The sequence below is a fragment of the Zingiber officinale genome, chromosome 4B (genome assembly GCF_018446385.1).
Source record: "Zingiber officinale cultivar Zhangliang chromosome 4B, Zo_v1.1, whole genome shotgun sequence".
Lineage (NCBI taxonomy): Eukaryota > Viridiplantae > Streptophyta > Magnoliopsida > Zingiberales > Zingiberaceae > Zingiber > Zingiber officinale.
The window spans coordinates 140602524-140620966 of record NC_055993.1 but is presented as its reverse complement, the minus strand read 5'-3'; the positions used below and the strand labels follow the sequence as shown (position 1 = coordinate 140620966).

Here is an 18443-nt window from a genome sequence, read left to right as displayed (position 1 = left end):
CTGACCGGACGTCTGGCAGGTAAGTGAGGTAAGTCACTGGAGGGGAGTGACTGTGAGGACGCGTTCCCGGGAAGGGGACATTAGGCGTCGATCCGGCTTAGGTCCATTTCGGATGTCTAAGTCGAGATCGTGACTAGATTCCGGTCTCAGAAAGACGGAATCTAAGTCATACTCTTTTTTATCCATCTGTTGAACTTTAACTGTGCTAACAATCTGTTTTACAGGATACATATTTGCCTCGGACTAACTTTGTTTTGCAGGAAAAGGGAGTTTTCTGAAACAAGATGGTCCGGGCGCCCGGAAGGCGAATTCTATCCAGCCGAGTCGTCGCCACGTGGAGCATCATGGTTTGTGCAGCTACGTCACATTCCAGGCGCCTGGAACAGCATATAAAAGAAGCCCCAGACAGGAGCTTCAGAACCATCAATTGTTACTGAGAACTCTTCTACTGCTGGTCTTGCTGCTCGACGTTCAAGTGCGACGTCAACAACGCTCCGACAAAAGTGCTCCTCCGGTTTTTATTTAATTTTCTTTGTCGGTATTGCTTTATTGTCACTAGCATTTCCTGTAATTATTCTGTAATCATATTTCGACTTGTTAGTGATTGCCCAACGAAAGTGGTCAAGGACCACGGGCCTTCGAGTAGGAGTCGTCACAGGCTCCGAACGAAGTAAAAACATCTGTGTCTATTTTATTTTTCCGCTGCGTTTATACTCGTCTTTTTCGAATCGATATTCACCCCCCCCTCTATCGAATCTAACGGTCCTACATAAAGGTCTTCGACCCATAACTTAAATACAACAACTGCAACGATCTTCTTTGCTGCTCGATGTTCCAAAAAGGCTCCCACAACGCTGCTAAGCTCCACCGACAACCGGACTTCAACTTTAATTAGTTTTTTAGTGTCAGTAATTCTTTTATATAGTTCTTGTACTTGCAACTTGTAACCAATTTTGAACTATTATTGGATTGCCGAACGAAAGCACTCGACAAGTGTAAGCCTTGGAGTAGGAGTCGCCGAAGGCTCCGAACCAAGTAAAAACTTGGTTGTGTTAGCATTGCTCTTTACTTTTCTGCCGCGTTTCTTCGACGATCGCTATTCACCCCCCTCTAGCGTTTTTTTGATCCTATAAAATGAGTCCAATTCGAGGTCTCTAGGTCCATCAGTGAGTTTTGACCAAAACTCACTGATAGACCTAGAGATCTTAGTTTGGACTCATTTCAGGTCCTGTAGATTTCTGAGGTTGCAAGGAGTCCAACAATGCTGTCCATTGTATATTTTGATTTCCTTGAAAGTGTTAAAATGTTATTGAAAGAAACACATTAAACTTTAATCCCGTGGACCTGATATGGAATCATATCAGACCCGTATTATACTTTGTATGCATACATATATCTCCTAAAGAGAGAGGAAAGAGAAGATGGGAGAAATCAGAAGAGAGGATGCGTGCATTGTAGAGAGGGTAGAGAAAAGAAATTGCATGCATAAAAAAGAGGAAAGAAAATAGACGAATGATTGAGGGGTACAATGGGAAGAATAGAAAATTGAGTACGTTATATGGTAAATATTAAAATATAGTATGCCTTTTGGTTAATTTATAAATCTAAATGCACCTTTTAATAAATTATTGAATTATCTTTGTTTAAAGATTTATCTTTAATGTTTAAATGTTTATTAGTTTTTAATTTTGAATTTATAAGATTTAGTTTTAATAATTATTAGGGTTGCAAGGTTGTAAACATAGTCCCACATTAAAAATACATGAGAAAGATAATGAGTTTATAATAGAAAGATATCTCCATTGGTATGAGGCCTTTTGGGGAGAGACAAAAAATAAAATCATGAGAGTTTAGGCCTAAAGTGGACAATATCATACTATTGTGGAAATTTCTAAATCTCTTTTGGCTATAACAATTAGTATCAGAGCAACGCCTATAAGCAAAAGATGCTTAGAATTTTGTATATGAGGTGCTGTCGAATCCTCCTTTTATAGTCCACTCTGAGCGCGTAGAACCTCCCCCGGACAAACCCACAAGGATGATGTGGTGTGCTCTCATCGAAACTCGATCCAACAAAAGTTATCCACCTCTGGGTGTCTGGACCACTCCCGGGTGCTCGGAGTGTGGCATAGGCCCGCTAGTCAGCGTGTTGTAGCTCAGCGTTCATCTTTGGTCGTCCAGGCACTTAACAACTTCGGGCGCTCGGACCACCATTTTGCCAACTTTTTCTTCCTGCAAAATAAGGTTAGTCTAGACAATAATATGTAAAGAACGATAAGCTTTGATAGCCTTCGGATTGTCTATTCCTGATTTTGAGTTTCGCTAAAACTCTAGATCGGATTGACGTATATTGTTCTCTCTTCGGGGAGCGCGTTCTCACCTACTCCTCTCATGAGAGTTTACCTTTTGCAAGACCAGTCCTCCAGACTGTCTGGACTTTTGCTCAGCACTCAAGACGTCACGACTTTATGCTAGACGCCCGATCCCTGACTCATCCAGTCTTCCACCTGGTATTCGCGACCCTCAGGATTTTCACCTATCGTCCTCGACTCTAGGATTTCGCCCAATGTCCTCGACCCGCCAAGATTTTGCTCAGTTCCCTAGACCAGGACTTCATTGCCTAACCGCACCTAAGATTCTCCACCTGCCTAGCCTCAACTATGACTTTTCTTTTGCCTAAGATCACTTAGGTCTTTTCTACAAATTTAGTCACACTTGTTAGTTCACATGATAACTTAACTTTTAACTTCTTTGCCATTATCAAAATACAGGTTCAATCATCTGCTGTTACCTACACCAACAATTTTATTCTAGTGTTTGAATTTATCCATAAATTCATATTTTCTTTATTTTTTAAGTTTATATTTTTAGTTTAATTTATTAAATTAGTTTTATCTACATTATTATCCCTAAGATTTAAATTTTTCATTAATTAAATTATTTTTATTTTGGATAGAAATTTTTAGATTAACATTATATAAATTATCAAATATTTTATTAAGGTATTTATGAATTTTATATAGATTTATTTTGTCATTTTTATGCTTTAAGTTCAAATTTATCTTAATATTTGAACTTCTAATTATTTCTGAATTTTTAAGATTTTTATCAACTAATTTATTTGAATTTGAATTTGCTGAATTAATTAAATATAAATTTTTAGATAATTTCAAGTTTTTTAAATTAATTAATTTATTTGGTCAATACTTTGTTTGACCAAGTCAAAGTTGATACCAATTTTATTAAAGTCTTGATTGACTTGATCAAAATCTAAATTATTTTTTAGTTATAAATTTTCAATTAAATTTACATTATGTAAATCTAGATTACCATGCATCATACTAGGGGTAATTTTGTAATTATCTAAATTATCATTTAGATTTTATAAATTACTACTGACAGAGATATTTTGGTAAATTGTACTAACCTTAAACACAACCCCTAATTCAGTAGGTTTCTCTATTGGGTTGGACTCGAGTTTGGATTTGCATTTGACTTGATCCTCCAGCTTCAACAACTCCTCGTGAAGCTTGATCAATTGGGTCCAAAGCTTGTATGTATTCTTGGACTTTTCTAATCTACATAATACATTGTTAGGTAAAATATAACAAATTAACTCAATTATCTTTCTATTCAACTCCGAGTCCCGAGAAGTCTTTTTCAATATCAACAAATAGTCAATATTTACACTTCCTAAGAAGCATTCCATTGCTCGCCTCTTCTACTTGAAATTTTCTTGATCGTATGGTGGTGGTTTGTTGACATTTTGCCTGAGCATTTCTTTGTTTACCATTTTTCAATACTGAATAAAACTTATAAAAATTTCAAGATTATGTCTTGGGGTAAGTAGTATGGGAGAAAAAAATACGGCTCAAGTGGTGTTGCACCAATTCGAGCAATTCAAACAATTTGCAACAAGACAATTATCTAAAGAGATAATTATACCAATTCAAATAATTAGAAAAAACTTAAAATTGAAAAAAATAAACTCCCTACTTGATTGGTGGTTGCACCAATTGAGAGCGAATAGGGATCTGATATCAATTGTAAGATCGAAGCACACGTACGAGGGGGGATGAATCACGTGTATTTTAAAAACAAAGTTTCTTGTTTAAAACTTAATAAAAAGTGCAGCAGAAAAACTAAATAAAAGAAATATCATAAGACTTGGTCGATTACTTAGTTCTAATCCTTCGACGACTCCTGTTCCAAGACGCACTTGTTGGTGCGGGTAGCACTAACGGTCTAACCCAGGTTTTGATGAATGACAAATAGGTTAAGTTAGTTTTATTGTTGTCTGACACTTTGATCAAGTGTGCAGGTGAAGTTCAGACAGGTCGACGGGCTGACCGGATGTCTGGCACGAAGTCCAGCTAGGTCGACGGGCTGACCGGATAGCTGGCGAGAAGTCCAAGCGGGTCGACGGGCTGACCGGACGCTTGGCGAGAAGTCCAAGCGGGTCGACGGGCTGACCGGTCGCTTGGCGAGAAGTCCAGACGGGTCGACAGGCTGACCGGACGTCTGGCAGGTAAGTGAGGTAAGTCACTGGAGGTGAGTGACTGCGAGGACGCGTTCCCGGGAAGGGAACATTAGGCGTCGATCCGGCTTAGATCCATTTCGGATGTCTAAGTCGAGATCGTGACTAGATTCCGGTCTAGGAAAGACGGAATCTAAGTCATACTAACTTGTGCTAATTCATACTATTATAAATGTGCTAATAATCTATGTTGTAGGGTATATATTGCCTCGGACTAACTTTGTTTTGCAGGAAAAGGGAGTTTTCTAGAACAAGGTGGTCCGGGCGCCCGGAAGGCAAATTATATCCAGCCGAGTCGTCGCCACGTGGAGCATCACGGTTTGTGCAGCTACGTCGCATTCCAGGCGCCCGGAAGGGATCCAGGCGCCCGGAATAGCATATAAAAGAAGCCCCAGGCAGGAGCTTCAGAAATCAATCAATCTGAGAACTCTTCTACTGCTGGTCTTGCTGCTCGACGTTCAGTGCGACGCCAACAACGCTCCGACAAAGTGCTCCTTCGATTTTTATTTAATTTCCTTGTCGGTATTGCTTTATTTTCACTAGCATTTCCTGTATTCATTCTGTAATCATATTTCGACTTGTTAGTGATTGCCCAACGAAAGTGGTCAAGGACCACGGGCCTTCGAGTAGGAGTCGTCACAGGCTCTGAACGAAGTAAAAAATATTTGTGTCTATTTTACTTTTCCGCTGCGTTTATACACTAAGTTTTCGAATCGATATTCACCCCCTCCCCTCTATCGAATCTAACGGTCCTACAAGTGGTATCAGAGCAGGTACCGCTCTGATTTGGTGCAACCACCAATCAGACTGGGGGTGAAATTCTTTCTTTTTTCGGTCTTCAGTTTTACACTCAAACTTCAAACTGGTTTATCATTTTTTTATTTTTGAGCTAAATTGGTGCAACACCAATCTAGACTTTTCTACTATTTTTCTCTTCCCGCACTACTAATCCAAGACCAAGTCTTGGGATATTTTTTTTCGGTTATTTACCTGTGCACAGAATGTCCCAACAAGAAGGATTCAACACAGTGCGACCTGCACTCTTCAATGAGGACGACTTTCCGTACTGGAAGAAGCGCATGGAGGTCTACCTCAAAACAGACTTCGACCAGTGGATGAGCATTACAAGACCCTACAAAATTCCAGTGGACAACTCCGGGAATCTAGTGGATCCTGAAGACTGGACAGCAGATCTGAAGAAAAAAGCATCAACAGAAAATAAAGCGATCAACACTCTACAGTGCGGATTGACAAGAGAAGAACTGAACAGAGTCGGTCCACACAAAAACGCTAAAGAGCTATGGGACAAGTTGATCGAACTGCACGAGGGAACGAGCGACGCTAAGGTAACAAAACGAGGCCTGCTTTTAAATAAAATTTTTAATATAAAAATACAGGAAGGAGAAACAGCGAATCAACTCCACGCGAGGATCAAGGACATCCTCAACGGGCTTCATGCGATAGGCCACCAGATGGAGAACAGAGACTTAATAAGATACGCATTAAACGCCTTTCCACGTAATAGTTTGTGGGCATCAATAGTGGATGCCTACAAAATTTCTAAGAATCTTTCTGAATTAAAATTAGACGAGCTTTTCTGCGAATTAGAATTACACGAACAAACTAATGCTGGAGCCGAGAAAGGTATAGCTCTATTTGTAGGTTCCTCCAAAGAAAAGAAAAGCAAGCCTGAATTTGAAGAAGAATCTGACCAAGACTCCGAAGACGAAGAACACCTGGTGAACTTGGTAAGAAAAATGTTCACTAGGAGAAAGAGGAGCTTCAGCAAAAAGGACCTTCAAAAGATCATCTCTCCCTCAGAACAAAAGAACGTGACTTGCTACGGCTGCAATAAAAAGGGACACTACAAGAACGAATGCCCAAAATTGAAGTTCGACAAACCAAAGCCAATCAAAAAGAAGGCCCTCAAAGCAACGTGGGACGACTCCTCGGACGAATCAGAGGAAGAAGAACAGAAACATCAGAGCCACCTCGCACCGATGGCCCGCGAAGCTGAAATAGAAGACGAGTCGGAAGATGAAGACGGGTCTGAACCCGAAACAAGCCACGAGTCCGTACTCGTTTCCGAAGGCCCGAATGAGGTATATTTTAATTTAAACAAAATTTTTTATAGAATTATTTCCTGTTTAAATAGTAAATTAACTAAAATAGAAAATGAAAACAAATCACTTCTTGAGGAAAATCAAAACCTCAAGGAACAATTAAAAAATTCGAATCCAACTCTAGATCTAACACTTGAGGAGGAGAATCTATCATTAAAAAATGATGTTAAAAATTTAAAAGAAATGCTAGAAAAATTTACAACAAGATCAAAAAATTTAGACTTAATCCTAAATAATCAAAAAGCATGTTATAATAAAACCGGACTAGGATATAAGTCGAATTCAAATAAAACCTTCAAATCATTAATAACCCAATACAAATCAACCAATCTAGCTTGGGTTCCGAAAGCGTGTCTGACCACGCAGGAAGGACTTAATCAATATTATATACCTAAAGAAAAAATACATTATATAAAATCGAATAAACCAAACCAAAATCCAAAACACAAACCTAAATCAAATTCAAAATCTAAACAGTTTAAAAATCAACAAAATTATCACCAAGTTAACCATAACTATAAAAAGAATCGACACAAGCCTAAAATCAAAATTTATTAAAGGCCAATAATTTAGGGGGAGGCTCCAGAATAGCTGACACCTCCAAAACTAACTTACCCGACAGGGTAACCCAAAATTTACCAACCCGGCAGGGTAATTAGGATTAGTTAAAAAGAGACCAAGTTTAACTTGAATCATGGTACTGGTGAAATTTTTGGATGATAGTACGTTAGGGAAGCTTGGGCATCGCATGTCTAGAAAGATATGGCTTCGATCTGGTGCATTTGGCCAAGTGGAACTGACCGAAGCTACCCTTAAATGAATCATAACCAGTAAGACAAAGATTTAGTACTAAGTTCCGTGGATAGGACTATTCGGAAAACCTAGAAAGGTTGGTTACTTCTAATGATGTCCATGTGACTCACCAAGCTTAGAAGTTTATCCGAAGAATGCCTATTTGTGGAAACCAAAACTAAATCTGAATCTAACACACGTTAAACCAAAACTCCATAATTAAAAATCCAATTTCATCTCACGAAATCATTGGATTCCCTGATTGAAAATATAGATCGGGTGAGATGAATAAAGCTTCAAAAATTTAATTTTAAACTTAAAAATTATTTTCAAAATTTTAAACTTAAAATTTATTTCAAAATTAATTTTTTAAACTTAAAAATTAATTTCAAAATTTTAATTTTAAATTTAAAAAATTAATTTCAAAATTTTATTTTTAAACTTAAAAATTAATTTCAAAATTTTATTTTTAAACTTAAAAATTAATTTCAAAATTTAATTTTAAACCTAAAAAAAAAATTAATTTCAAAATTTTAATTTTAAACTTAAAAATTTTAATTTCAAAATTGTTTTTCTTACACTTAAAAAAAAAATTAATTTCAAAATTTTAAATTTAAAAATTATCTTCAAAATTTTAATTTTAAACTTAAAAATTATTTTCAAAATTTTAAACTTAAAAATTAATTTCAAAATTTTAATTTTAAAACTTAAAAATTATTTTCAAAATTTTAATTTTAAAACTTAAAAATTATTTTCAAAATTTTAATTTTAAACTTAAAAAATTAATTTCAAAATGTTAAAACTTAAAAAAAAAATTAATTTTCAAAATTTTAATTTTAAACTTAAAAAATTAATTTCAAAATTTTAAAAACTTAAAAAAAAAATTAATTTCAAAATTTTAATTTTAAACTCAAAATTTTAATTATTTTCAAAATTTTAATTTTAAACTTAAAAAATTAATTTCAAAATTTTAATTTTAAACTTAAAAATTATTTTCAAAATTTTAATTTTAAACTTAAAAATTATTTTCAAAATTTTAAAATTTAAAAATATTTTAAAAATTTTAAATTTTAAACTTAAAAATTATTTTCAAAATTTTAATTTTAAACTTAAAAAATTAATTTCAAAATTTTAAATTTTAAATTTAAAAATTATCTTCAAAATTTTAATTTTAAACTTAAAAATTATTTTCAAAATTTTAATTTTAAACTTAAAAATTATTTTTAAAATTATAAACTTAAGAAATTAATTTCAAAATTTTATTTTTTGAAAAAAAAATTAATTTCAAAATTTTAAACTTAATACTTAACTTCAAACCTAATTTCCAAAAAAAAAAAAAAAAAAGGTCAAAAACCAGGGGCGGGCGCCCCTGGTATTCCCCTTCGGGGCGCCCTGAAGGGGATCCGGGCGCCCCGCTCTAAAGCAACCCCAGGCGCCCGGAGTCCCCTATAAATAAGGGGCAGCAGGCGCCCCCAACCTTTGCTCCACCAATTATCACTTTTGCCAAGGTTCACTCCGAACCTCAGTGCGAAAGTACTCTAAATCAAAATTTTCTTGCGGTGAAGACGCTGTTGCGATTGAACCGAGGTCGTCAAATCTATATTTGTCGATGGCTCCTCGGTAAAAATTCTTCCCCTCTCTATAAATTTTATTAGAATTTGTCTTCTCATTTTTTTCTTAGAATATTCTTTTATTTATATACAGTAGGAAATGAACAAATACTGGTGCTGGACCCTCCAATGCTAGTACAGACCCTAGGTTTTCCACAGATGAACTTAGGATTAAGTTTGAGTCAACCATTTATAAGGCCATTACGACTACCTGCATAGATAGATCGTTCTTTCTAAGGTCATGTCCCTCCGCTTTAGAGGTTATAGGCCACTATAACTTAAGGAACCTTGTCGAATGTACCAGTCCAATAAACATAAGTCTGTGTGCCGAATTTTGCAATAACCTAGTGAAAGTAGACGATCTCACCTATACCACTAGGGCAGCAGGCACTGATATCACATTTTCCCCTACGACTATCCGAGAGTTTTTAGAGTTGCGTCCATCTACTTGTTCTTTTTTGTGCTATCCTCCGAGGGATCTACCATTCGGAGATCCCTATACACATATTACTCTCGATACGATTTATTCGTATTTTTTTGGCGGAGAGAGAGATCCCACTGTGACACAGTTTAGGTCAGTAGAACTTCGGGTCCAGAACTACGCTCTTTATAGGGTTGTAGTCCTTTGCATTTTACCACTGACTACTCGGGACATCGCTGTGATGCGCCCATTCCATTCGTTCTTACTCTATGCCCTGATTCATAGGTTAGACATTGACATCAGCCTACATATCTTCTCCACCATTATCTACTCAGCTGGATTCGTGACTGATAGACGAGTCCATATGCCATTTGGTCACATTCTGACAGCCTATATGTCCTCGTTGCACATTGATGTCACTAGAGGAGACATTGCCCATATGACCGAGTTCGATGTTATAGCAGCTCGGAACTTCTCCCTAGCCGGTATCCAGATAGATAGAGATGACAGGACTATGTCTTGGCGGAGGGGGGCACAGCACCAGCCCGATCCAGACGCACAGATGGACGAGTTCATGCTCGCACTATTTCCAGAGGAAGCCGCACCGGCACCACCACCGCCCCGAGCTCGAGCACCACGTCACGCTCCCCGCACTCTAGCCGACCGTATGACTGGACTAGAGAGAGCTATGGCGAGTCTCCAGCAGGAGAACTCTGATTTTCATCGGGGCATTCGGCGAGAGATAGCCGAGTTACGAGCTACCGGGGATACCCGACACACTGAGCTGATGGCGCTTCTCCGATCCTTGGGATCTGGACCACCCCCTTCATCATCTCAGTAGATCTAGTTATGACTCACTTCTGTAGCTACACTACCTGTAAAATATTTTGGATCTATCTAGTGATATTTCAGACTTACATTGATTATGTTCTATCTTGATAGACTAGGATCTTTCAAAAATACTTTCAAAAATGGGTTTATCAAATTATAGGTTACACTTGTTTGTTTTCAAAACTTTCCATTTTTAGATTTTCAAAAACAGTTTTGGCCTTAGACTAGTTTTGAATCCTTAGAAAGCATGTACCCATAGGACTAGTTTTTGAGCATCTCACCAACACCTTAGGTTTACCTTGCTTGTGTTTGACAAACATAGAAAGGGGTGAGATGCATAGGCCAACTGTCTGGACTTAAGATGCTTATTTCAGTGCATCAACATAAGTCTGAACGTTAAATACAACTCAGACATTAATCAGATTAAGTTCATCAGTCAAGTCAAACACTAACTGCTTATAATTAACTTAATCTGACTAACCAAGTGAAAGCTACTATCTTCTGATAGTTAGTTAGTACCTAATTGGTTAGACAGCTGTTTAATTTTAAGTGTCAAGTTCAGGGGGAGAAATTAATCAAAATGTGTTTGACAAATGCTTTTTAAAAACTAACTTATGTTTGAACATTAATTTACAAAAAAGTTAAATTTAACTAAGTATTTGAAAAACGTGAAAGTTTAATCCCACCTAATTTTCAAACCTGATTTAAAAAGTTGACTATTTCCAAATTTAGCCTTTATCAAATTAGCCTTAAAAATTATTTTGGCAAATTTAATCTTACTCGTTTAACTTTTGCTTTGTTTTGAAAAGTTGAAAAACCTAATTTAAAATTTTTTTTCTCACGCTTGAAAAGTTAAAACTTTAAATTTATACTTTTCAAAATTCAACTTGTCTCCCCCAAGTCAACTTGATTTTTTCCTTGGATTTTGTTTTCTTAAACCAAACTCAGATTTTTTTTTCAAGATTAGCTGTGATTATTCTTTTTTAACAGTAACTCTAAACTATGATTGTTTACCCTTGTTTTTTTGATGAATGTCAACCAAATTGAAAACACTGAAACTAACTTTAAAACCAATGTACCTGGTTTTTGCGTTCTTTCACTAACTTAACCAAGTTGTCATTCCATCAAAAAGGGGGAGATTGTTGGTGCGGGTAGCACTAACGGTCTAACCCAGGTTTTGATGAATGACAAATAGGTTAAGTTAGTTTTATTGTTGTCTGACACTTTGATCAAGTGTGCAGGTGAAGTCCAGACAGGTCGACGGGCTGACCGGATGTCTGGCACGAAGTCCAGCTAGGTCGACGGGCTGACCGGATAGCTGGCGAGAAGTCCAAGCGGGTCGACGAGCTGACCGGACGCTTGGCGAGAAGTCCAGACGGGTAGACGGGCTGACCGGACGTCTGGCAGGTAAGTGAGGTAAGTCACTGGAGGTGAGTGACTGCGAGGACGCGTTCCCGGGAAGGGAACATTAGGCGTCGATCCGGCTTAGATCCATTTCGGATGTCTAAGTCGAGATCGTGACTAGATTCCGGTCTAGGAAAAACGGAATCTAAGTCATACTAACTTGTGCTAATTCATACTATTATAAATGTGCTAATAATCTATGTTGTAGGGTATATATTGCCTCGGACTAACTTTGTTTTGCAGGAAAAGGGAGTTTTCTGGAATAAGGTGGTCCGGGCGCCCGGACCTCCGGGCGCCCGGAAGGCAAATTATATCCAGCCGAGTCGTCGCCACGTGGAGCATCACGGTTTGTGCAGCTACGTCGCATTCCAGGCGCCCGGAAGGGATCCAGGCGCCCGGAACAGCATATAAAAGAAGCCCCAGGCAGGAGCTTCAGAAATCAATCAATCTGAGAACTCTTCTACTGCTGGTCTTGCTGCTCGACGTTCAGTGCGACACCAACAACGCTCCGACAAAGTGCTCCTTCGGTTTTTATTTAATTTCCTTGTCGGTATTGCTTTATTTTCACTAGCATTTCCTGTATTAATTCTGTAATCATATTTCGACTTGTTAGTGATTGCCCAACGAAAGTGGTCAAGGACCACGGGCCTTCGAGTAGGAGTCGTCATAGGCTCCGAACGAAGTAAAAAATATTTATGTCTATTTTACTTTTCCGCTGCGTTTATACACTAAGTTTTCGAATCGATATTCACCCCCCCTCTATCGAATCTAACGGTCCTACAGCACTATCCCTCAAACCATATCGATATGTAATCCACTATAAATCTCTTATGGAATCGCCTAAAGAGGGAATCGATTATAAAAACGATATAAAGTACAGTGTAACAACCTACATTGCCCTAGCTGTTGGGACACTTAGGAGATAGAGGGGGGGGGGGGGGTGAATAGCTCAGTCACTTTGCTTCAATGATGATTTATAGTGGAATATACTCGAAGCAATGATAACGCCTTGATTTACTTGATATCTACCTCAAGATGAGGTGACTAATTCAATGATTCGACACTTTCTCACACATCCACTATCAAAATACTCCTTGAAAATACTCTAGAGGCGGAGAAGCTTCATACAAACTCTCAATATAATAAGAAGAAAAGAGAAGCAAATACAAATGAAATCTTATAAGTTTTACAAGAATTAAACCTTAGCTTGCTCTCTTCTTGTTTGAAAATACCTCTTGATACTTGGAAATGAAACAGTATTTTGCTCCAAGAGCCTTCAAGAATCGCCCGCAGTGACCTTGACAGAAATCGAGAGAGTCGTGCTGAAATAGTGCATCCTAAAACCCTTTTTTTGGGCACACAACAACTAGTTTTTTAGTTTAATCGATTACCCTAATTGATTATGTATGTCTAATCGACTAGCCTAAGCAATTAGATATGCTTCTATTTGCGCGAGAACGACCTATAAGTGATTGATCCAATCGCTTACAGTGTCCTAATCGATTACACCAATCGATCAGGAAGCTTTCTTTGCATTTATGAATTTCTGACTTAAGCGATGTAGCTCATCCGTGCTTCCATCACGACAAATATTTTCATATTTGTCTTATGTATGATCCAATCAAATATTTATTTCTTGATCTAAGAATCATATTCTTTAACTTGTTTTACGTCCTTTAGAGACTTGTTAGTCCGTGTGACCTAATAGGTTTTCGGTTTATCTTGACCGTCTATAATTAACTACTTAATTATAGAACAATCATGAGTGACATCTAGTAGTACATCATGATCCCCAATTAGTCGGAAAATTATAGTTGATCTTAGAACTCTAAACCCTTCAGCAGCTATAGTAAGTCGTGTGTTGTTCCTTTCACTCGTCTTATACCCACTTGATTCAGGACATGATCTATGTGTCTATCCCCACTAGACTGACTACGTCACACCTATTCCAAGTAATATTTTCTCGTTCTACGGATTCAAATTACTCATACTCGTGTATAAGATTCTCGTACTCTTAACATGTGATACTTTGGCCAAAGATTTTGAATAATAATTCTAATGAGTGGCCATAGCATATACGTATCCTCTCAAGGAGCGGTGAATCCTCTGTGGGCTATCCAAACATCTTCGAACATTTCGACTTATACCTAATTATCCCGGGTCAACACCTTAATGAGGTGCTTGCTTAAGATATCAAAGTATAAGTTTCCATGACCAAGATGATTTGTATACCTCAAGTCGAAGGAAGTTTGCACTTGAATTGTAATAAGAGCTTCACAGACATATCCATATATATAGATAATCATATGAAATCTTACAGCAAGTGACTCTAATAAACTAGTTATCATAACTAGTATCCACGTTTAACTCTTGACATCCTAATATCTCTAGCCAGTGAGAAAATAGTTGCTTGGCGAACCAAGGAATATAACTTATGTTAGTCATACAAAATTGATGATGTCCGAATGCATCAAATCGACGACTATGGGAAATTCCAATACGTTCATAATTATACATATAGAGGTAATCACTAGTTGTGATCTAATCATAATTTCTCTCATGCTATGAATTGTATTATGGGCATTCAATAAATGAATTTAAGACAATCAACATATAATATATACTCAAATAGTGAATCTATATTTAGTAAAAATCGTAAGACGATTGCCTTTGGACATTCCTTAAAACCTAACACTCCCACTTAGCTTAATGTCAATCGCCACGGTACCCTAAACCATAAGCATGGATGTCTCTCAAACTTGTATATGGTAGAGTCTTTGTCAAAGAATTCGCTAGGTTCCTTTCAGTGGAAATTTTCTCGAGCTGTATTTCTTTCCTACTAATGATCTCCCTAATCAGATGATAGCAGCGAAGCACGTGTTTTGATCGCTGATGAGACCTAGGTTCCTTTGCTTGCGCAATAGCTCTGGTGTTATCGTAGTAAACAGATAATTCTTCAACAACGGACGGAACTACTCCAAGTTTGGCAACGGACTTCTTGATCCAAACTGCTTCCGTTGCCGCTTCTGAAGTTTGGCAAAATTTGGGATGTTTATTTTTTTGGACAAAATTTGAGATGAAAAAGTGTCTCATCATAAAATTTTATTCGTCGTAATTTTTTTGGATGAAATTACGTTCATGGCAAATTTTGTGGCAGAATTGATTTTCGTCGTAGAATTGCGATGAAATTCATTTTCGTTGTAAAATTAGTTGCTAATTTTGAAATGAATTTTGCCATAAAATATTATTTGTTATAAATTTTGTGAAAAAATTGTGTTTGTTGTCATAAAATTTTATAACATATTTACGATGAAAATATTTTTATTGTAAATTCATCGTAAATTTTCTTGACATGATTTTTTCTAAATATTCATCACAATGAGGATTTTTTTTTTAGTGTTCTCTCGCATCTATGCAAGTTCTATTTCTCAGTCTAGTGTTGATTTGATCATCGAAGGGGTTATGCTAACGGTAAATTAGAAAAAAATCCCCAATCACAATGTTAACTTTGCATGCAATCCCCATGTCCAAAAAACTTTGTTTCCACTCCCTACATGCAAAGTATTACTTGTTTCAATTCCTTCATGCAAATATTGATACCTAAATTGCCCCTCAAATTTTTTAGGTACAAAAATTTTAAAATTGAGTACAAAAAGTCCAAAAATGAGTATAATTCTTCTTAAAGTCAGTACTTTATATTAAAAATAAAGTATATTTTCTATCAAAATTGCCTCTCTTATTTTTTAGGTATAAAAAATCTAAAAATAAGTATAATTCATGTTAAATTCATCACTTTACACTATAATCTAGTACTCTATACTAGGATCGAGTATATTTTCTATCGAAATTAACCCTCATATTTTTCGGTACAAATAGTCTAAAAATGAGTATAATTCCTATTAAATTCAACACATTAAACTAAAATCGAGTATATTTTGAGGTGGAAAAAGAATCATACTCAATTTAATAAAAAATATACTAGATTCTAAGTTAATATACTCGATTTAAGAGGATTTATACTGATTTTTAGACTTTTTGTACCTAAAAATATCATGGGCAATTAGGTAAAGATGTTTGACTGGGGAGTGAAAACAAAGATTTTCATGGATGAGGACTGCATATAAAGATTTATTTGCCAATAGGGACTGCATGTAAAATTACCCTTATGCTAATCCCTGCCGATGTACTTTTCGTAGGCCATCAGATCTTGGCCAGTTGAGAGATAATCACAGCTTCAACTCAAAGGACACTCGAAAAGGATCGAAAAGGACACTATCAGAGTGCATTGTCACAGTCGATAAAATCGAGAATGCAGTCGAGATCTCTCTCTGTCTAATTAACTTTTAGACAAGCAGTTTGACAGATAATTTCGATCGATTTGACCCGCTAATCCTTTGTTCACTTTAGACGCATTTACACTTGATTTAAATCTTTCACAAATCAAACCCGTTTCATTTATTTAACCCGACCGATTTCTGATGATCAACGGTTCAGTTGGAGTTGCTGCCGACGGCCCACCATTCAGTCCATTACGCGGCAACATGGGCCGCGTTCGCACCAGGCCACCTTAATTGGTGTGGCCGTACGTTCGTTACAATTTGTCGGGCGCTCGCGTCCGCACGCTAATTGCATTGTAGGGAATATCGCTATTTGTCGATGAAAAATTCACAAATAATAATAATAATAATAATAATAATAGACTTTTTGTAAGTAAATAAATTATAATTAATTTGATAATTGGAGGCATAATAGTTGCATTAATAATTCAGTAAAGGCAAATAAATATAGATGAGAAGCACAAAGGTTTGTGCGAGACCAAGACGGACACTAGATATATAGAAAGCCTCCGATGAATATCAGATCGGCGGCGTCTAACCCTTCTTCACTCCGGCAGGGGCAAACAACACGGTGGGTTCGTACTTCGCGATGGAGGCGTCCCGGCAAAGTTTAGCCACCACTTCATCGGGGAGGGTCACAACCACCTGCCGCGCCGCCCCCTCGGCCGCTGCGGGCATCACCAGCACCAGACCCGCCCCCTCCACCCCGTCCACCCTGCACGTCACGTGCGCCGGCCGGCTGCCGTCGTTGTCCTCGAAGGGCGTCCCGTATGCGAACGCGTCGCGGTCGACCTCCACGCACGTCAGCTCCGGCCCGTACACCTGGAACACCGGCTCCGCCTCCCGCCGGCCTGGCCGCCGCTCGTGCAGCCACTCCACAGCCTCCCAGAAGTCCTCCTCCCGGACGCCCTCCCCCTCGCGCCGTAGATCCGCCGCCACGCGCGACAGGCCGGCGCCTAGGTCGACGCCGTGGACGCCGTAGAAGTGGAACGCGTTGCCGTAGAACGCGTACGGCAGCGGCGCGTGCATCCGCTTGCGCATGTCGATCCCAAGCGTGAGATCCGCGGCGCCGAGCTCCGGCGCCGCGATGCGGGTCCAGAACAGGGCGGCGAGGGCATCGAAAGGGGAGGCGTCCCCAGCGTCGCTGAGGAGGGACTTGACGGAGGCGTCCGAGAAAACAAACGTGGCAGAAGACATCTTCGCGGTGGCCGCCGGCTCCGTCGAGGCAGCAGCAGCGGCGGCAGATTTGGAGGAGAAGAGGGCGGATCTAGGGTTAGGGTTGGGGCGGGGCTCGAGGGCTGGGGCGTGAAGGAAGGGCGGGAAGACGATGCAGGCGCGGCGATGGGCGTCGGACCAAGCGCGGACGAGGAGGATGGCGGAGGTGAGGTCGGCATTGATGTGGGCGGAGCTGAGCCCGATTGCCACCGCACCGTCGTCGAACTCCGTCAACTGGACGCAGTAGGACGACCAAATGGAAGGATCGTGGCCCATGGGCTCAGAATGGGCCAGCTCCATCTCCTCCTCGTCAGTGGCCGTCGCGAGCCACTCGTCCAGCGTGGTGTGTGCACGGGCCTCCACGAAGCGCAGGCCCGCGTCGGTGCACTTAACCACCCAACTCCACTCGCCGCCGGCACCGGCATCCTCCACGGGCTGGCGGTGAAGGCGTCCAGTGACAGCGGGGTAGTAGGAGAGGACCTCGGAGAGGGAGTACATGAGGCGGGACTTAGTGAGGGCGGGGGCGGCGCGGAAGTAGAAGACGAGGTGGAGGAAGTGGCGGGTCATGGCGTGGTCGAGGGCCGAGAGAGCGTGCGTCTTCCCCGGCCGCACCGGGATCGCCGACACCACCGTCGTCTTGGCACACAGGGTCACCCTCCGCTGGCGGCCGGCCGTCATGCTGCTAATCGTCGCCTAGATCCGACTGGAAAAGGACTGGAGATGGATTTGTGGGTGGCGACGGGACGGGACGGGACGATTCATATATAGACAGATCATGGTTGATAATTTGAGGAGGAATTACGAGGGAGTAAGGTGGTAGTTGGGTGGGTATACAATCAATGCATGACATTAATACGAGGAACACACTCTCTGCAAAAATATGGAGAGACATTTATTCGAACTTGACCCTCTTTCCCCTCCTCAAAATATCTTAACCATCACCGTCCAAGTATAATTAAAATTTTTAAAAATGACTCATATTTTATAAAATTTTAAAAATATTATTATTTTTTTAAAAAAATCTGACGGCGAGTTAATTATGCGGTGAAATTAAGATTTGAATATACAATTATAATTTTGACTATATTTATTTTAAATATTAATAAAAACAAATTAAACAGGTAAAAATTGGCATTTATTCATTGATGGCATTGGACGCGAGAGGACACCTTA

The 18443-nt window shown here is 38.9% G+C and overlaps 1 protein-coding gene across 1 annotated transcript; it reads right to left on the bottom strand.

Annotated features, from left to right (window-relative positions):
* Positions 1–16425: 16425 nt before the first annotated feature.
* LOC121977192 (protein ECERIFERUM 26-like) lies at positions 16426–18151 on the bottom strand. Its single transcript, XM_042529765.1, has one exon. It carries the CDS (start codon positions 17946–17948, stop codon positions 16590–16592), a length of 1359 nt encoding a protein of 452 aa, XP_042385699.1. The 5' UTR covers positions 17949–18151; the 3' UTR covers positions 16426–16589.
* Between the last annotated feature and the right edge of the window lie 292 nt (positions 18152–18443).

What these genes read in the sequence shown, in the direction of transcription:
- LOC121977192 (XM_042529765.1), bottom strand. Translation starts at nt 17,948, where the DNA reads ATGACGGCCGGCCGCCAGCGGAGGGTGACCCTGTGTGCCAAGACGACG.